Below are 19,847 nucleotides of genomic sequence, written 5' to 3'. Positions count from 1 at the left end.
GGGAGCCTCTGCTGGTGCCATCACCCCAGCAGCAGCCACAGGGAGACGGGACCCTGGAGAGCAGAGGGGCCCCCTTCCAAGGTATCTAAGATGCCTCCTCCCCACCCCCACTCCCCAAGAATATCTGCAAGGCGCCTTCACTACCGGGCACAAAACGCTGCCTGCAAAGCCCGGCTCGGCCTCTCTAAGACCTGGGCCAGGGGACTCTGTCGGTCCTGTTTGCTCATCTGTAGGGCAGGCCTCACGCCCGCCCCGCGGGGGCATGGTCCAGGGAAAGGGGGTTACTGTAGAGAAGCATGTGGGGAGTTCCCTGGTGGTCCAGCGGTAGGACCCTGTGCCCTCACGGCCGGGGCCGGGTACTGGCTGGGCACCTCGGATCTCACAAACCATGTGTTGGGCCCCAAAAGGGAAAAGCATGTCCACCGAGCGTGGCTCCTAACGAGCCAGGAACTTGCGTGTCCTCACTTTGTGTGAAGCATCTGGAGCGGCCGGTAAGTGGGTTGGTTGGAGCCTGTTGCCGAGTGCCAGGCACTGGGCTCAGCGGACTCCCGACGACTGCGAGAGGCCGCCCCAGATGCCAGTCCACTCAGCAGTGAGGAAGCCAGGCTCAGAGAGGGGAAGTCACCTGGCCTGGGAGGAGCTGGCACCCGAAGCTGGGATCGCTCCTTCCCTGGGCCTGGACTCCCGGCTTCCTTCCTGCCCGCCTGCGGCCGAGGTGCCCAGACCTGCAGACCCTGTGGCGGGGCCCTCCCTGGGCGGCACCGAGGCCTGCCGTCTCCGTGCCTTACCTGGGGCACCCCCAGTCCTGGAAAGTGGAGCGCAGCAGACGGGGACTGGGAGGGCTTGCTGGGGACAGGGCGGGGACGGGGCGGGCAAACCGGTCAGGCGGCTGGGCTCCCAGATCCCAGGCTCCGTAGTCGGGCCCGCGCTGACGCTATCGGACGGAGGGGCTGGCGCAGAGCCCGGCGGGAGCTGGCGCTGCAAGGCTGCCTTCAGGTACAGGAGACCCCAGGCCAGGGGCTGTGGGGTGGGGTGGGCGGGGCCACGCGCCTGGTCCCCAACCCTCACCACCCCGTTTCCTCCGCGCCTTGGTGCCCCCCGCCCCCCGCCACCTCTAAACAGCATCCTTCCCGTCCTTAAAATAGGTGCCTCACATTTTAAACCCGGTGCCCCCCACCGCCCCGCATCACCCCTAGTTTGCTCTCTCAGCCTCTCCCAAATTGGACCACGCCATTTCATTTTCTCCCCGAGAATGCCCCTCTCTCCAACCCCTCATTACGTCCCGAACGCCCCAGCCCGGAAACTCCAGTCGCTGGCTGGGTGGCTCACTGCTCCCACCTCTCATCACTGATTGCGCTGGTTTCAAAGGGCGCCAGCCGCCACGTCCCACAGCACAAACCCCCAATACCTAGTTCCCCCTGGTTTTACTCAACCACACACCAGCTCCCAGCCCACCTCAGCTCAGCACCCGCATTGTCCCGGCCTCTTGGAAACCTCCCAAACACCCCAGATCACCCCCCTTAACACCGCCCAACCTGGGGCCTCACCGTCCGCTTCCCACCCCATCCAGACCTCCCAGTGTTCCTTGGAGGAGCACCTCCACCCCACCTGGGGACCCCAGCATCAGGAAGGGGGCTCATCCAGGGCAGGTCTCAGGGAGCCGCCCCGGGGGTAGGCTCTGCTGCTGGCACCCAAGGCTGCTGGGCACTGAGCCAGGCCCCTCCCGCCCCCTCCCTGAGCAGGCCCCCGGCCACCATGCACCAGCACTGCACCGTCCACTTTGCCAAGGGTGCCCTGCCCCCTCGGATCGCCACTGAGCGCTACTTCTTGGACCCGGAGTTGGGGCACCGAAAAGGTAGGTGTTCAGTTTTGGGGGGGTCCTGGCAGCAAGGAGGGATGGCTGAGGGGGATGGCCAAGCAGAAGAAGACCATCAGGCCCCAAGAGAGAAAAACCACCAGCACTCACCATAGAGGCGTCTGCACAGAGCGCCGTGGGGGGCCCTGGGAGGCCCACCTGACCTGCCTCTCCTCCCCCAGCATGGGAAGAATTTCCTCCCCGAGTCACCAGGCCTGGGGGGACTGCCCCCCACCTGGGGGGAGCCATGTGGTGGGAGGGAGGGGTCAGAGGGCAAGCCCCCTCCGACTGAGTGTATGAAGGAAGTGGGGGTCCAGCCTCTCATGGTGACCACAGGTGCTCCTGCTTGGGGTGGGGAGGGGGTGGTTATCGCCCACCAGGTGATTCAGCCTCCTTGGGGCCTCCCAGGGCAGCCCCCTTCCCGAGGGCCTCATCTGAGCCAGGTGTGAGGCCCAGCCCCCCTTTCCTAGTCGCCACCCTGTCCCCTCTCTGCAGTCACCTCCCGTCACTCTGGCCTCTGGACCAACCGGGCCAGCTCCCAGTGGAGTATTCTCAGTGCCTGCACTGGGGGACACCCCGAGGACTGGGGAATTGGGGGGAGCAGGAACTCCAGGACAGCATTCCCACTCTAGTCCCTGACCTGGCTGAAGCCCAGGCCTCTGCACCTCCTCCCCTCCTTCCCACCCCAGCCGTGGGAGAGTGCAGGGCGAGGCCGCCCCTCTGCCCTCACCCCCTGCTCATCTTTCCGATTTCTCCTGAGCCCTCCTCCACCTGAAGACCCGACCGGTTCCTGCCAGTGCCCTCAGGGCTCGGGGACCCAGGCCCAGTCACCCCCACTTCCTTCCTTCCAGGACGCTGTCATCAGGGGTGCCACGACCCAGCAGCACCTGGTGCCCACAGGCCCTGTCGGCTGACCCCCAAGGCATGCCGGCAGCCGGCCTACCACGGCCACCAGGGGGGGCGCGGTGGCTGTCGCCGGGGCCCCCAGCCCCCCCCACAGCAGCAGCAGCAGCAGCAGCAGAGGCGGCAGCCCCAGCCTCCGCCTCCCCAGCCCCCACAGCAGCGTCTCTGCTCTGTTCACGGGGCCCAGAAGCGGCCACCCGCAACCACCGCTGCCCCCGCGCAACCGGCCAGCGCCCCCCAGCCGCCCCCCACCTCACTCACTGCAGCCAGCATCCCTGCCACCGGCGGCCCAGCCCTGCCCTCCGCAGCCGGCACCCTCCTGGAGCCCAGCAGGCCCACGGACGCCCGGCCCCTGCCCGCCCCTGCAGCCTGTGGCTGCTTCACCTCCTACAGCTCCGGTGCTCGCCCAGCCTCCCCCTCCCAGGCTGTCCCTGCCACCTTGCTTCCCGCCTGGGCCTGGGGCCTGCCCTCCTCACCCTCCATCTGGGCTCTGTCTGGTGGGCGCTTGTCCCCGACCCTGGGCCACGGGGCAGCCACCACTGCTTCACCTGTCAGGAGCCGAGGGTCCCGGGCCAGGCCAGGGCCCTGGCCCCAGCTCTCTCCCTCTGCTGACACCCTTGCTCTGCTTTGTCTCCCCCAGCCCTCCTGACCTGGGGCAGTGGGTGATGAGCACCAGCTTGCTGGCCAGCTCGGGGGTGGGGGAGACGGGTCAAGTGTGCGGCTACAGCCAAAGGTGTGGCGCGGCCTGGGAGATTCGGAGAGCAATGCAACCACGGGAGGGGGCTGGCCCTCTGTCAGTGTCGTGACTGACATTGACAAGTGACACCCAGCCACTCACTCACTCACTCATTCTGTGGCTAGGTATGGACACCTACAGGAGTGCCAGGCTCTGTTCTGGGAGTGCCCTGGGGAGCAGGGCGGACAGATCGCTGCCCTTATGGAGCTCACATTCTGTAGGCAGTTGGGGGAGGCAGGTTTAGAGGAAACAACAGGAAAGTTCAAAACAGCGTCACCAGGGTGATAACCATGTTGGGGGAAGGATAGGCAGGGAGGGGAGATGGGGTCTGCAAATTAAGCAGGGTCATCAGGCGAGACCTCATTAAGTCGACCTTTGAGCAACATGGGGCAGTTCTCTTGAGTCAATGGCAAAGGCACTGAGCCTGGGGTGGCTGGTTCAAGGAGGTGCTTGTGGCTGGATCAGGGGAGGTGAGGAGGAAGGCCAGATAGGGCCGAGAGGGCCAAGGGCGGCCGGACTGTGCGGACCTCGTGGCCGCAGTGAGGGCTCGGCCTTCTCATGGAGAGGCAGGGGCCGTGAGGGCCCAGAGCTGACGCTGGGGCATGACATGAGAGCTGACTCCTGGAGCCCAGGCGAGAGGGGCTGGCGGCCTGACCAGGGAGGTGGCAGCAGGCGTGGGCACTCACACTGGTTTCGAGGGCTGTTTTGAAAATAGAGCGCGGCTGAGCTCATCTCCAGGTCGGGCACAACCTCATCAACAGAGAAAAACTAGACTGCAGCCTCGTGGCCATGATGCCCATTTCACACACTGGCAAGTAGAGGCTCAGTGAGGTGAGGTCAGCCAGTGACCAGACAGAGCAGGCTCAGGTCCTCCCTGGCTGCCGCCTTAGCTGACTCTGGCCCTAGTCTGCCCCCTGCCCTCCCAGCTGTGCCCCCAGGCCCAGCGCTGGCACTGGGCGAGGGATGAATAACGCAGCCCAGAGGCCTCTATAAAAGCAAGCGTGTCATCCCCACCGAGCACCGCGAGATTGGCCAGTGCCCCCCCACTGCAACCCAGCTGTACCCTTCTGGCGCTCCAACTCTGGGTCCAAGAACTGGCGTTCAGTGGGGGCCCAAAGGGGGAGAGCAGGCCCACTCTGGAGAGTGGGCTGTAGCAACATTGAGCCCCTGTGCCGGGACTCAGACAGGACAGCTGCGCCCTGAAGGGCCATCCCAGGCCACGACATTGACAGAGGGCCTGGCTTCCACCAGACCCTTTGGTGCCCTCCGACCCAGACGGGCACATCTGGTCCCGGAGGAGGGGGCTGCCTGCGGCCACAGAAACCTCTGCTGGGGGCTTTGGCCTGAGTCGCAGCTGCGAGATGGGGAGGGGTTGCCAGCGGTGCAGGGAGAGGGCAAGCACTGCGGAGGGCAGAGGGGAGGAGGGTGGTGTCTGGCCAGCCTCGCTGACTCGGGTTTCCCCTCCCCACCCCTGGCACCCCCAGACATCTTGACAGAGGATGATGTCTACTGCAGCTGCCTGGCCAAGACTCTCTGCCATGTGCCCGTCCCTGTGACCGTGGGTTTCTATGCCCCCTTCGGCTGCCGCCTGCACATGATGCTGGACAAGATCACAGGTGAGGACTTGCAGGTGTTCCGGGGAGAGGGATTAAGGGAAATGGAGCCTTGGGTCCCTGCCCCGCCCCAGGCTTCCCCAAGACCTGCTTGCCCCTGAGGTCAGTCGACCTCAGGCCAGAGGCCTGTAAGTCAGCATTAACCAGGTCCCTCCCCATGCCTTTGCCCCCCTCCCCCACCAAATCCACTGCAAGGAACCTTTCTAAAATACATATGGATGCGAGACATCCCTGGTGGTCCAGTGGATAAGACTGCATGCTGCCACTACACGGGGTGCATGTTCGATCCCTGGTCAGGGAACTCTAACACCTCACATGCCACGAGCTGCAGTCCAAAAGTTAAGCAAATAACAACAAAAAATAAAACACACATCTAGCCCTGTCCTTCCCCTGCTCAGAAGTCTCCCATGGCTTCCCAGCACCCTCGGGAGGAAGCCCAGGTTCCTCGCCAAGGCTGCAGGCTCTTGCCGAGTCCCTCCTGGGCTCTGTGCTCCTCAGGCCCATCTCTTCTCCCCAGCCCGGGCCCAGGGCCGGGCACCTACAAGACCCCAGACAGCACTGTTAACTGAAAACACGAGCAGGTTCAAACCCTGCTGCAGCTCAGCCCCCAGCCCCAGTCACCGTCAGAGAAACCGGAGGTGATTCACCCCTGTGTGCCCGGCCCTGGGGAGCTAAACAAGCCCACATCTTATTGTCACAGAGCGAAAAACAGGGTCCTGGGAGGGGAAAAGATCTGGCCAAAAGGCAAAAGCAAACAAAGCTTCTGGTTCACTCACTCACCCTCCCAGCAGGAAGGTCCTGCCCTCAACCTCTCACGATCCAGTTCTCTAGACATTCTCCCAGCACCCAAGGGACGCGGGGTGACCAAAACAACCGGGGCCCTGCCCTTCCTGGGCTCACAGACCAGCGCAAGAGACAGACCTGTCCCCAGACAGGGAGGACCCAGTATGGGCAGGGCTGCAGTGGAGGAGCTCAGGGTCACCTGACCCAGCTTGGGTCTCAGGGAAAGCTTCCTGGAAGAGGTGACAGCTGAGCTGAGAGCTGGAAGAGGGGCAGTAAGCCAGGAAAATGGGAGCCAGGGGGTATCCTTAAGGCCCTGCATTTCCCTTCCTCAGCACCTGGCTGCCCCAACCCATCCTCTCTCCTCCGGGGGCTTTATTTCTGACCCCCCCATCCCACCTCCCCACCTCGGACCCTCCCCTGTTCAAGCCTGGCTCCAGGCCTCTCCTTCCGCCCTTGCGCACCTGCCCAGTGCTTGGGGATGGCCCCGGGCTCCCTAACATCCAGGCCCTCGCGCTGGTCTGAGCCGGTTCACATCGCTCCCCCCCCCTCCCCGCCCCGGCGCCCTCGGTCCCCGCAGCGCTGATGCAGCAAGAGGCAGCCCAACGCGAGACCGAAGAGCTGGAGCGCGTGCAGTGGCGGCCGCGGCCCGTGCGGGGCTGGGCCTTCCCGAAGCTGCTGTGGTACCTGGTGTTCCTGCAGCCCATCATCACCGAGGTGCACCTGCGGCGCAAGAACGTCAAGTTCCTCTTCATCCGCTTCAGCGCCTGGCAGTACGCGGGCACCGACAAGCTATGGGCCGGCCTGGTGACCACGCTGTGCGAGGGCATCCGCCACCAATACGGCGCTCTGCCCTTTAGCGTGTACTCGGTGCTGGGCACGAAGGCGGCCACGACGCCGGGCTTCCACCAGCGTGAGTGGCAGTGCCGGCACCGCGTGTGCCTGGCGCTGCTGGCGCTGCTGGCTGTGCTCAGCCTGGGCGTGGGGCTGCTCTACCTGTCGGTGGGTGCCCGCTCGCTGAGCCACCGCGCCAGCAACAGCAGCCTGCTCCGGGTGTTCGGCGGCGCGGCCACCACGCTGTCGGGCTCCGGGCTGCTCATGGCCGTGTACTCGGTGGGCAAGCACCTGTTTGTGAGCCAGCGCAAGAAGATCGAGCGGCTGGTGTCGCGCGAGAAGTTCGGCAGCCAGCTGGGCTTCATGTGCGAAGTGAAGAAGGAGGTGGAGCTGCTCACCGACTTCCTGTGCTTCCTGGAGATCTACCAGCGGCGCCGGCTGCGCGTCGTGCTCGAGGTCACCGGGCTGGACACGTGCTACCCCGAGCGCGTGGTGGGCGTGCTCAACGCCATCAACACGCTGCTGTCCGACAGCCATGCGCCCTTCATCTTCATCCTGGTGGTGGACCCCAGCATCCTGGCCGCGTGCCTCGAGAGCGCCGGCTCCATGAAGGGCACGGCCGACAACGGCTACCTCTTCCTCAACCGCACCGTCACGCTGCCCTTCTCGGTGCCCATCATGGGCCGCCGCACCAAGCTGCAGTTCCTCCAGGACGCTGTGCAGAGCCGTGACGACCTGCTCTATCGCGAGATAACGCGCAAGCTGCGGCCGCCGGGCGGGGCCGGGGCCAGGGGCTGCGAGGGCGCGCACCTCCTGGAGGTGCAGACGCAGGGGTGGGGCGAGCGTGAGCAGAGCCGCATCGACGCCGAGGCGGCGCGTCGCATCCGCGAAGCGCTCTTCTGCCTGCACGACGAGCGCGACTGCCTCTACGAGTACGTGCCCGACAACGTGGTGTCCATGCGGCGCATCGTCAACACCGTGCCCATCACCGTGCGCCTGCTGCAGCAGCAACAGGGGGACTTCGGGGGCCCCTCGCCGCGCCAGGCCGTGGCTTGGGTCGTGCTCGCCAACCAGTGGCCGTGCCGCCTCAGCTGGGCCCTGCAGTGCCTGGAGGACCGGCAGCAGGCCGGGGGCGCGCCCGAGGCCCGCTCGCGCCTCTGGGACGTGTTCAGCGACCACAGCCGCGAGCTGCACACCATGACCAAGCCGCTGCAGAACGTGCTTGACCTGGACGGCGACCCTGAGCTTTTCGAGCGCTTCCTGGGCGCCGACTTCCCTTTCACCGTGGCCGAGGCTCAGAGCCTCCTGCGCTGCACCGTCAACCTGGACCACTCCATCCGCCGCCGCATGGGCCTCATCCGGGCTGTCAGCGCGCTCAAGCCGCCCAGCCCGCCCAAGTCCCCTGCCCGCGACACCCCCCACGCCGCCAACGGAGCCAACCACGCCCCTAGGGCGGCCCAAGCAGGCCACCCTGCAGGGCACACCCCTGTGCATGCCAGCGAAGCCCACCAACCCCGGGACTGGGCGCAAGGGGGCAAGCCCAGACCCATGGCTTGAGCGCCTTTGACTCAGGGGCAATCCAGCCCAGGTGGGCCTTGAATGTAAGACTTCTGGGCACAACACTTGCATCTGCCCAGATGAGAGTGTAGGGGGCCTGGCTAGGCTCAAGACCCGGGGGCCAGTGTCCAGAGTGGGGCCTGTGGTGCCCATATTTCCTAGATGAATCTGTGAGCCAGGGAGAGCCCTAAGCCATGGCCACCAGGAATGGGACAGCGTGTGTGTCTGAGAGCTGGGCAGAAGGACCCATGAGGAAATCGGGGTTCAAGTGCAATAAATGAAAATGTGAAAGCCCCCGAATGGTCTTCCTTGATGAGAGCAGGGAAGCTGAGAAGCAGAGATGGCCCTGGCCTCCCCAGCTCACTGAGGACTGGGCACCAGGCCTGCCTTGTCCTGCCAGGTCTACTGCATTCCCAGGGAGTCGGGCAGGCTCAGCTGACATCCGGAGGCGGGAGGAGCTGCGGGGGTGACAGGCACGGCTGCGGAGGCAGGGGCGATGAGGGCCAGACGGATGTGCTCCTTGACTCAGTGGAGCGCACCCAGGCCTCAGGGGATCCAGGTCCCTGTCCCCACACCTGAGCTTGCCCCTCCGTGGGCAGGGCAGGAGCTGGCATTTCCGAGGGTGGTGTCCCCAGTGAGCTCAGCAGGCTGCTCCACTCGGGGTGGCTCCTCCCCTGGCATAATGGGTTAATTAGGCTTTGCTGGCACTGCAGTCTGGAGGAGCTGGCGGCACTGCCTCTCCCGGATAACTAACTGTCCAGGGGGGCGGGGGTGCCTGCCTTACGGGTCACTCCAGGCCCACCGGATGAGCCTCTTGAGGAGGACAGGGAAGTTGAGGCACAGAGATGGGGCACGTGGAGCCAAAGTGGGGCCCTCCTAGGGCCAGCCCCTGCATCATGGCTCACCAGCTTCCTTTCCATCTTAGGGACAGACCCAGGCTGGGGGCACCACTCCTCTGGGCAGCTTCCCAGTTCTCACTGGTCAAAGAGCCACAAGCTGAGGCTATGGTGTGCCTGGCCCAGTTCAGTGGTGGGGGGGGGGGGGAGCGGTGCAGGGCCCTGAGAGCCAAGAGGGCAGTCCCAGAGGAAGCCAGGAGCTCTGTGAAGACACCCACCTCCAGGCCAGGCAGCCTAGTACAGGTACTGCCCTCATGCCGTAGCTCCAAGGTTGGGTGCAGCACCCCAACATCCCTGGCCAATAACTGCTTCAGAGTGGACATGGGGCAGAGAGAATCAGCCTGTGACTTAAAAGGAGCTGCCAGGACTGCAGCACTGGCAGTCCTGGCAAGGCTGAACTGGTAGCATAAACCCCAGGCGTGCTGAGCTGTTTTCCAACAGCAGGGGGGAGAGCCTGCTCAAGAGGAGCCGCCGCGGAGAGAGACAGGGTCCTCCTGACGCTTTAGACAGGTGTTTCCGTAGATGTGCCGCTGCAGGCAGCATGCTTCCCTTCCCTTCTGCTTCCTCAGCCCACTTGGCTTGGGCAGAGTCTAGGCTGTGAACAAACTGGCCCCAGGAGCGGGGTGCTGGGGAGGCGGAGCCAACCTGTAGACAGAAGTCAGGGGTAGGACTAAGGACCGCCCCCTGCCCTCCCACCAGGCCCTCGGAGGAAGCTGTTCCCTGTAACAGGGTATGCAGCAGTGGTCAAACCGTTGCCCAGTTTTATCTTAGATTCTGGCCATGTGCCTGGCAAAACTAGAGCTTTCAGAGACTAAAAAGAACATTAAAAAAAACACCAAAAGAGGATATCAGAGGGGCTGGGTGTGGCTAAGATGGCTCCCTGTGCCCCGGCATTCACAGATCCTCTTTAGTGCGGGGCTCTTGCTGGGAACTGGCGCCCACAAGGGAGTGGATGGAAGTGTGCGTCTTTTTCCCATCATGGCAACGACTTAAAAGAGGCAGGCTTGCCTTTTCTCCGCTCGCCTCCTCGGCCTGCCTGCTGGACGCAGGGTCTCCTGAGGACCCATGGATGGCAGAGCCACCAGAGGGCAGGGTCCTGGCTTCTGAGAGTCACTTCATGGAGAATAGCTGTCTGCCACCCGGAATGCCCACGTGCATGAAAATAAATATCTCCCACGTTAGGGCATTGAGGTCTTTTAAGATTTGGTGCAACGTCAAGCTGTTGTGAAGGATTCGTGTGTTCACAACAAGCTTGGGTGATGCTTGGATGGCTGAAGGCAAATGAAAGAAATACTTGGTCAGGGGCTTCCCTGGTGGTCCAGTGGTTAGGGCTCTGAGGCTCACTGCTGAGGGCCAAGGTTTGATCTCTGATCAAGGAACTAAGACCCCTTAAGCCTTTAAAAAAAAACACCAAAAAACCTTGGCCAAAGGGATCTACCTCCAAGATCCAAGACTCCTAAAAGTCAGAAAATCAGGAGCAGTGCAGAACTGGTCTACTAGTCTCCTGGGGCTGCTATAACTAAATACTCCCATGAACAGTATGAAAAGGCAAAATGATAGGATACCAAACAAGGAACTCCCCAAGTCATTAGGTGCCCAGTATGCTACTGGAGATCAGTGGAGAAATAACTCCAGAAAGAATGAAGGGATGGAGCCAAAGCAAAAACAATACCCAGTTGTGGATGTGACTTGGTGATAGAAGCAAGATCCTATGCTGTAAAGAGCAATATTGCATAGGAACCTGGAATGTCAGGTCCATGAATCAAGGCAAATTGGAAATGGTCAAACAAGAGATGGCAAGGGTGAACGTCGACATTCTAGGAATCAGCGAACTAAAATGGACTGGAATGGGTGAATTTAACTCAGAGGACCATTACATCTACTACTGCGGGCAGGAATCCCTCAGAAGAAATGGAGTAGCCATCATGGTCAACAAGAGTCCGAAATGCAGTACTTGGATGCAATCTCAAAAAAGACAGAATCATCTCCATTCGTCTCCAGGGCAAACCATTCAATATCAGTTATCCAAGTCTATGCCCCAACCAGTAATGCTGAAGAAACTGAAGTTGAACGGTTTTATGAAGACCTACAAGACCTTTTAGAACTAACACCCAAAAAAGATGTCCTTTTCATTATAGGGGACTGGAATGCAAAAGTAGGAAGTCAAGAAACACCTGGAGTAACAGGCAAATTTGGCCTTGGAATGCGGAATGAAGCAGGGCAAAGACTAATAGAGTTTTGCCAAGAAAATGCACTGGTCATAGCAAACACCCTCTTCCAACAACACAAGAGAAGACTCTACACACGGACATCACCAGATGGTCAACACCGAAATCAGATTCATTATATTCTTTGCAGCCAAAGATGGAGAAGCTCTATACAGTCAACAAAAACAAGACCAGGAGCTGACTGTGGCTCAGATCATGAACTCCTTATTACCAAATTCAGACTCAAATTGAAGAAAGTAGGGAAAACCGCTAGACCATCCAGGTATGACCTAAATCAAATCCCTTATGATTATACAGTGGAAGTGAGAAATAGATTTAAGGGCCTAGATCTGATAGATAGAGTGCCTGATGAACTATGGAATGAGGTTCGTGACATTGTACAGGAGACAGGGATCAAGACCATTCCCATGGAAAAGAAGTGCAAAAAAGCAAAATGGCTCTCTGGGGAGGCCTTACAAATAGCTGTGAAAAGAAAAGAGGTGAAAAGCAAAGGAGAAAAGGAAAGATATAAGCATTTGAATGCAGAGTTCCGAAGAATAGCAAGAAAAGAAAGCCTTCTTCAATGATCAATGCAAAGAAATAGAGGAAAACAACAGAATGGGAAAGACTAGAGATCACTTCAAGAAAATTAGAGATACCAAGGGAACATTTCATGCAAAGATGGGCTCGATAAAGGACAGAAATGGTCTGGACCTAACAGAAGCAGAAGATATTAAGAAGAGGTGGCAAGAATACACAGAAGAACTGTACAAAAAAGATCTTCATGACCCAGATAATCATGATGGTGTGATCACTAATCTAGAGCCAGACATCTTGGAATGTGAAATCAAGTGGGCCTTGGAGAGCATCACTACGAACAAAGCTAGTGGAGGTGATGGAATTCCAGTTGAGCTATTTCAAATCCTGAAAGATGATGCTGTGAAAGTGCTGCACTCAATATTCCAGCGAATTTGGAAAACTCAGCAGTGGCCACAGGACTGGAAAAGGTCAGTTTTCATTCCAATCCCAAAGAAAGGCAATGCTCAAACTACCACACAATTGCACTCATCTCACATGCTAGTAAAGTAATGCTCAAAATTCTCCAAGCCAGGCTTCAGCAATACGTGAACTGTGAACTTCCTGATGTTCAAGCTGGTTTTAGAAAAGGCAGAGGAACCAGAGATCAAATTGCCAACATCAGCTGGATCATGGAAAAAGCAAGAGAGTTCCAGAAAAACATCTATTTCTGCTTTATTGACTATGCCAAAGCCTTTGACTGTGTGGATCACAATAAACTGTGGAAAATTCTGAAAGAGGTGGGAATACCAGACCACCTGACCTGCCTCTTGAGAAATCTGTATGCAGGCCAGGAAGCAACAGTTAGAACTGGACATGGAACAACAGACTGGTTCCAAATAGGAAAAGGAGTACGTCAAGGCTGTATATTGTCTCCCTGCTTATTTAACTTATATGCAGAGTACATCATGAGAAACGCTGGACTGGAAGAAACACAAGCTGGAATCAAGATTGCCAGGAGAAATATCAATAACCTCAGATATGCAGATGACACCACCCTTATGGCAGAAAGTAAAGAGGAGCTAAAAAGCCTCTTGATGAAAGTAAAAGAGGAGAGCAAAAAAGTTGGCTTAAAGCTCAACATTCAGAAAACGAAGATCATGGCATCTGGTCCCATCGCTTCATGGGAAATAGATGGGGAAACAGTGGAAACAGTGTCAGACTTTATTTTGGGGGGCTCCAAAATCACTGCAGATGGTGACTGCAGCCATGAAATCAAAAGACGCTTACTCCTTGGAAGAAAAGTTATGACCAACCTAGATAGTATATTCAAAAGCAGAGACATTACTTTGCCAACTAAGGTCCGTCTAGTCAAGGCTATGGTTTTTCCTATGGTCATGTATGGATGTGAGAGTTGGACTGTGAAGAAGGCTGAGCGCCGAAGAATTGATGCATTTGAACTGTGGTGTTGGAGAAGACTCTTGAGAGTCCCTTGGACTGCAAGGAGATCCACCCAGTCCACTCTAAAGGAGATCAGCCCTGGGATTTCTTTGGAAGGAATGATGCTGAAGCTGAAGCTCCAATACTTTGGCCACCTCATGCGAAGAGTTGACTCATTGGAAAAGACTCTGATGCTGGGAGGGATTGGGGGCAGGAGGAGGAGACGACAGAAGATGGGATGGCTGGATGGCATCACAGACTCGACAGACGTGAGTCTGAGTGAACTCTGGGAGATGGTGATGGACAGGGAGGCCTGGAGTGCTGCGATTCGTGGGGTCGCAAAGAGTCGGACACGACTGAGCGACTGAACTGAACTGAACTGAGTAGCTTAGAACAGCAGAGGTTTATTTCCTTACAGTTCTGGAAGTCAGAAGTCCAAAATCAAGGAGCTGTCAGGGCCGTGCCCCTCAGAAACCTGGAGAGGGAGCCCTTCCTCGCCTCTTCGAGCTTCTGGCATCCTTGGCTTGTGGTTGCGTCACAAGCCCTCCATCCTCACAAAGCCTTTGGTGTCCTTACATCTTCCCTGTGAGTACGTCTGTCCCTGACTCCAAATTCTCCCTTTTCATATCGGATCAGGGCCCATCCTACAACCTCATTTTAACTTGAATACCTTGATAAAGACCCCATTTCTAAAGTCCCATCTGAGGTCTGGGGGAGGGTCACAATTCAACCCTGAATTCCTAATTACAAGCTGAAGTGAAGGGCAGGGACAAGGCTGGGAAGAGGACTCCAGACATTCCCAGGCACCCCACGAGGCATAGGCTCCTTCCCCACGTGCCCCCCTCAGCCCAGTCTGTTAATCACCTGGCCTGGAGGTGGAGGCAGACAGTAAAGGGGATGGATGAGCACCCAACACTGATGTAAGGACCAAAAGCCCCCACCGGCGTTGACTCCTGGGCAATGGCTAAATTTTACCAAAAACCTACTGTTGATTTTTAGGGGGCTGTACTGACAATACCTCAACTTGGCAAAGGACTGTGGTTTCTCAGTACTTTGAAAGAAACTCCGCATTCCTGGGTCTCCCCAGGAAGCGGGGGCTGGAGGTAGGGCAGCCTGGAGGGGCTCGTCCCCCACCTGGTCACAGCTGTACCAGTCAGAGGGTGGCGCTGCCCACAGCCCGGAACCTGGACACTGTGTGGGTGTCTCCCTGGCTGCCAGTGGGGCGGGTGCCACCGGCTGGTGACCAGTGTACATGGCTTCCCCCAGCCCTTTGCCCAAATGAGAGGGAGTCCCAGCTGCGGCTGCCCTAAGGACAGTTAGGACACCGCAGTGGTTGGTGACTCAAGGTGTTCATCCCAGTCGGTCAGGCAACTGGGGCAGAAGACCCCCCAGTTTGCATACGAACTGAAGGGGCTCCTGGTCCTCAATGCTGTGACTCTTGTTTTCTCACCGCACCTCTTCCTGACCTGAACCGGCCTCCCACACAGCAAAGGAGCAGGTGTGAAGGCCTTCCCCTGAAGTGGTTCTCACCTTTTCTGAAAGGTGAGACTCAGATTTCCCAGAAGTGCGTGCCCGACAGCCCTCCAGCCGCACCTCGGTGCCTGTGGGCAGTGACCAGGCGACCGCCGGGCTCTGAGGACAGGCGTCCTCCTCCCAGGATGTCTGGGGCTGACGGGGCTGGGCTGTCCGTTCTCCTTGGCCCACTTCCTTGGTGGCTCAGGCAGTAAAGAACCTGCCTGCAATGCCAGAGACCCGGATTCAATCTCTGGGTCGGGAAGAGTCCCTGGAGAAGGGAATGGCAACCCATTCGGGTATTCCTGCCTGGGAAGTCCCATGGACGGAGGAGCCTGGGTGGCTATAGTCTGTGGGGGTCACAGAGTCTGACTGGGCAGAGCAATGACCTCTGAACCCGAGCTGGACCTGAAGCTGGGAGGCATTCGGAAGGTATTTCCTCGGGAGAGAGGGGAGTGGAAGCAGGGATGAACCGGCTGTCACAGAGGAGCCTGGGCTCCTGAGGAAGGGGCACCGGCGCGGAGGCTGTGGTGGGAGACCCCGCTCCTGCCTGCCCCACCTCGGGGCTCTCCTCCAGGATGGCCTCCACACATCCCCATGGATGCTCCGCAGCCGGGACCTGTCACGCCCCTGCCCTCCCCTCCCTCTGCCCAGAGCCCCCACAGTGGAGACCCAGGATCAGCGCAAGCAGAGAGCAGGCAAACGGGGAACCCAGCTCTGGTTTATTAGAAAAGGTGTGAACAGAGTTGCACCGACAGGAGCAGCCCCTCCCCCGCCCTCTGCCCACCCCCCTTCCACCCCCGCGCACCCCCACCCCGGGTTGTAGTGCCTCTCAGGGCGCAGCCTCACGTGGCTGGGACAGCAGGGTCTCCAAGCCCTGGCTGCTCCCCACCCCAGCTCCCTGAAAGATTTATTGCACTTAAGATAAAGAAAGCTCTGATCCTCGGCTCCTGTCTCCCCCCACCCACCCCAGCCCAGGCCCTCACCCTGCCTGGGGCTGCTCCAAGTCCAACCACCACCACCACCACCACCACCACCACCACCACCGCTCACCGCCCCTCCCAAGCCATGCTTCGGGCCTGGTCCCGCACCCGGGGCCCCGGGGGGCCATCCCGCCACCACCTAGGACTCCTGCCCTCGATGGGGCAAGCCTGGCCAAATGGGCCCCTGGGAAGAGGCGCTGGGGCCTCGTGAGCCCCATGGCTTTGGAGACCACGTCCACTTCCTCCTCCCTTCCACCCCCAGCCCAGAGTCTTCGAGTGTCGACACATAAATAGAAGTGCTTCAGTCAGGGCGGGGAGGGCCACCCCTGAAGCTCCTGCACCCCGTGTAGTGTTGCTGTGTGGGCGGGTGGGCGAGGGTCCCAGGAAAGCCCCCACCCTCTGGTGTCCCGGGCCTCAGAAAGCTGGGGGTGAGGGTGAGCAGATTCTCATGGCTCTGGCCTCAGCTCTTCGAAGACCGACGGGTAACAGGGAGCTTCGGGAGGAGAGAAGGTGGAGAGCCTGTCAGAGCCGGGGCTCTGCCACCGGCCCCCCGGCCCGGCCCGCACCGCACCGCACCTAAAGCGTCACAGTGTCTCCTGCCCAGATTCCTGACTGGCTTCCAGGAGCAGCTCTTCGAGCTCCTTCTCGTTCTTGGAGCAGCTCAGTTCTGTGGGGGGTCGGGGGAGAAGGGTGGGCGGCCTCCAGTCAGGTGGGAGGGCTGGGGGCAGGAGCCCTGCCTGAGCCAGACTCCTAAGGGAGCACATGTCCGGGGGCCACTGAGACCCTCAGACTCCAGTCAGCAGACCTGACATGCCCCACCCCCACGGGGCTCCCAGGGCTCCCAGGGACCCCAGGGAGTACGGCGGGGACCGAGAACCCAGTCCCACTCGTCCCTGTCAAGGTCCACTTTCTTCAAGGGGTAACTGAGGCACCCCACGGGTGTATGCTTGCCCAGGGTCACACACAGCACCCAGGGGCCCCGCCACCCAGCCCCAGGGCGCCTCTCACCGTGTTCCAGGCCACAGCTTCCCACCTTGGCCTCAGGCCCTGGGGGCGGCTCTGGGGACAGTGCCAGGGCGAACTCAGGCTTCAGGCCGTTGGGCAATGGTGGCCCCACCTGGGGCGGCTCCAGCGGTGGCTGGGACTCAGGTGGCCCAAGGTCCGGAGTGCTGGCAGCCTCAGTGGGCGTCAGGAAAGGTGAGGGTGGGGGGGAGGCTGAGGCGGGTGGGGACGCAGGACCAGGAGGGGCGGGGGTGGCAGGAGGGGCGGGGGTGGCAGGAGGGGCGGGGGGCACAGGAGGCTCTGCCCTCTCGGGTGGACTCTCCACCCGGGTCACCACAAACACTTTGTGGCCCCAGCCCGGGCTGGACACGGAGATGCGCTGCTCGGCGGGGGAGGAGGGGCAGCCTGGGGGGCTCCTGTCCCCAGGGCCCAGGGAGTCCGTGGGGGGCACCAGGGCGGGGCAGGGGGCCTCGGCCCTCTCCCCATCCGCCTCGTCCCCATCCTCCCCCTCAGAGTCTGAGTCTGAGTCTGAGTCCGGCCCGGGGTTGGGGCCCGGCGCCCCGTTCTCCTGCGCCTCGGCGGCAGGCTCCTCCCGGGGCTCGTCGTCGGGCTGGGGCTCGGTGACGGTGATCTCGGGCATGGAGGCCGACAGCTGCAGCCGCTGCTCCTTTTCCTCCCGCTCCCGCACCAGCACGAAGTTGCGCTTGCAGCCGTTCTGGATCTCAGCGAGCAGCGCCTTCTGTGTCTCGATGAAGCTCTTCACCTGCAGGCAGAGGAGCGGGCCGGGCTCGGGCTCTGGGTGGCCTGCCCACAGCAGGTCCCCGGCCCACCCCCTGCCGGCAGGGAAGAGCCCGCTCACCGCCTCCTTCTTGGGCTCACGGTCGAGGTCCAGACGCAGCAGGGAGTGGTTCACCTTGAGGGCCAACGACAGTGCCATGAGCCCGCCTGTCTTGATCTCGTTCTCCCGAAGGTCCAGTCTCAGGAGGCGGGGGCTCTCGGCGATGAACTCCGCCACTGCCACCGCGCCTGGGAGGGGGACCGCAGGGGCTGGCCACGGGCCCACGCTCGGCTGGCCGCCCCCCGCCCCGGCCCCACCATCCCCTGCCCCACCATCCCCTGCGCCCTACCCTCGCACGTGAGCTTGGTGGAGGCCAGGCCGAGGCGCAGCACGCTGCGGTTGCCAATGAGGCCGTTCTTAAGGTTCCGAACGCCCTCATTCCCGATGGGGTTGTGGCCCAGGTTCAGTGTCTCCAGGCTGTGTGTGTGCGGCTGGAGGGATTAGCGCACAAGAGCCAGGAAAGGCCCAGGAAGCCAGTCAGGAAAGAGGCAGGCTCTCCTTGGCAGTGCCCCCAGTCCGAGCACTAGCACCTTCCTGCTTTGGGCCGAATCCCTCATGTACACAGAAATTTCCCAAGTGCCAGCTGCCCCATCCACTACTCAGCCCTCCAGGCGTCCAGCCACCCCACAGCCCCAGGCCCACCCTCTGACCTCGCCAGCCTCCTGAGGGCTCTGGGCACAGGCCTGGCTGTGGGTAATTCTTAACTTGGGTCTGAGGCCTTGTACCCTGTGGGCTTGCTTTGAATACCATGTGATGAAGAGATTCAAGACTTACTGAAGACTTCTACGAATGCTAACTTTCTAGACAAAACGGTTTCCCCTGGCACAAGGCACTGTCTTGTACTAGGCTGTGGTGCTGGGTGTGGAGAAGCAATGAAGGAAGGGCTGCCCTCCTCAGAGAAAGAGGGAGCAGGAGCCGGAGCAGAGACCAAACAGGGCTGGCGGGAGAGGCCAGGTTCCCCAACTGGCAGGATGAGCCGAGACCGCGGAAGAGGAGGAAGAAGGGGGACGGGGGAGGTGCTGGAGGGGCCACGCTGCCCCCTCCCTCTCCAGCCGACTCACCAGCGTCATGCCCAGGAAAGCCATGCCCGTGTGCGTGAGCTGGTTGTTCCACAGCACCAGGGTCGTCAGCCCCTTCCTCTGCTCCTTAAGGCCCTCGCAGATGTAGGCCAGACCTGGGGAGGCCCGTGGGCAAGTCTTGCCGGTGGTCGGGGAGCCTCCCAGGGGGATGCTGGCCAAGAGCCAGCTCAGAGTGCTCAGAAAGCCCCGCCCCGGCCTGTCTAGCCCCACAGGCTCTGGCCCCACTACCTGGGACCTGGCACACACAGCTTCCCAACCCCAGGGATCATTCGTCCTCTGGCTAAGTAGATGAAGGACTCCTCCACCTGTCTCAGATCTTCACTCAAATCTCGCCTGCTCACAGGACACTCCTGGCCAGCCTACCCTCAGCAGACAGCTCTGTCCACCATCGTGGCTTGCTTCTCTTCACGGCATGTCTCACCATCTAACAGACATTACTCATGTATCTTGGCTTTGTCTCTCCCGAGACAGAGACCTCTGCCTCACTCATCGCTGTGAACCAGGAGCCAATAGTCCCTGAATGTGGTAGGTGCTCAGTAATCATGGTGTCCAGGGCCAGATGCCCTGGAGGAAGGCGCTGGACTTGTTGCCCCATCCTGCACCTCCCTCCCCTGCGACTCTGCTCGACAGTGAGCCAGGATGAAATCAAATTCCTCCCACTGACAAGGCCCTGTGACTAGTCCCTCTTCACTGCTCACTCACCTTCGGGCTCACTGGGGCTCTTCCCCCCAGATATCTAACATCTAAGCTCTTTCCCAGGTTTTCCTGATGGTTTAAGCAGTAAAACAATCTGCCTGCAATGCAGGAGATGGGGGTTCGATCCCTGGGTCAGGAAGATCCTCTGGAGAAGGGCATGGCAACCCATTCTAGTATTCTTGCCTGGAAAATTCCATGGACAGAGGAGCCCGGCTAGCTATAGTCCATGGGGTCATAAAGAGTAGGACATGACTGAAGTGACCGAGCATGCATGCATAAGCTCCTTCTCACCTCAGATCTCAGCGCTTGGTATTCTCTGCCTGGATTCTTCCCTAGGCTGTTCAAATGGCTGGCTCCAGCCCAGCCTCCTCATCACCACCCACAGGTCCCTGCCTGCACA

The 19,847-nt window shown here is 60.3% G+C and overlaps 2 protein-coding genes across 3 annotated transcripts in view; one reads left to right on the top strand and one right to left on the bottom strand.

The window, feature by feature from the left end:
* Nucleotides 1-718: 718 nt before the first annotated feature.
* Nucleotides 719-8,572, top strand: NKPD1 (NTPase KAP family P-loop domain containing 1). Of its 2 annotated transcripts, none has more exons than XM_069551062.1 (4): nucleotides 719-996; nucleotides 1,743-1,855; nucleotides 4,979-5,110; nucleotides 6,468-8,572. In XM_069551062.1, exons 2-4 carry the CDS (start codon nucleotides 1,756-1,758, stop codon nucleotides 8,276-8,278), a joined length of 2,043 nt encoding a protein of 680 aa, XP_069407163.1. In that variant the 5' UTR covers nucleotides 719-996; nucleotides 1,743-1,755; the 3' UTR covers nucleotides 8,279-8,572. The 2 variants fall into 2 exon arrangements, with proteins under 2 accessions (XP_069407163.1, XP_069407164.1); XM_069551063.1 differs by lacking the exon at nucleotides 719-996 and adding an exon at nucleotides 2,707-3,156 and having other exon boundaries at nucleotides 1,756-1,855.
* Nucleotides 8,573-15,550: 6,978 nt separating this feature from the next.
* Nucleotides 15,551-19,847, bottom strand: part of PPP1R37 (protein phosphatase 1 regulatory subunit 37) — a 37,616-nt gene continuing 33,319 nt past the window's right edge. Inside the window, exons 8-13 of the mRNA XM_069549155.1 lie at nucleotides 18,734-18,846; nucleotides 17,962-18,103; nucleotides 17,694-17,860; nucleotides 16,841-17,597; nucleotides 16,409-16,499; nucleotides 15,551-16,325 (exon numbers count right to left, since the gene is read on the bottom strand). Coding sequence (XP_069405256.1) covers nucleotides 16,417-16,499; nucleotides 16,841-17,597; nucleotides 17,694-17,860; nucleotides 17,962-18,103; nucleotides 18,734-18,846 — 1,262 coding nt within the window. The 3' untranslated portion in view covers nucleotides 15,551-16,325; nucleotides 16,409-16,416. The remainder of the gene's footprint in view (nucleotides 16,326-16,408; nucleotides 16,500-16,840; nucleotides 17,598-17,693; nucleotides 17,861-17,961; nucleotides 18,104-18,733; nucleotides 18,847-19,847) is intronic.

This window comes from Ovis canadensis, chromosome 14 (genome assembly GCF_042477335.2).
Source record: "Ovis canadensis isolate MfBH-ARS-UI-01 breed Bighorn chromosome 14, ARS-UI_OviCan_v2, whole genome shotgun sequence".
NCBI classification, from domain to species: domain Eukaryota; kingdom Metazoa; phylum Chordata; class Mammalia; order Artiodactyla; family Bovidae; genus Ovis; species Ovis canadensis.
The sequence above is the reverse complement of the archived record's forward strand: the minus strand, read 5'-3'. Positions and strand labels throughout refer to the sequence as shown.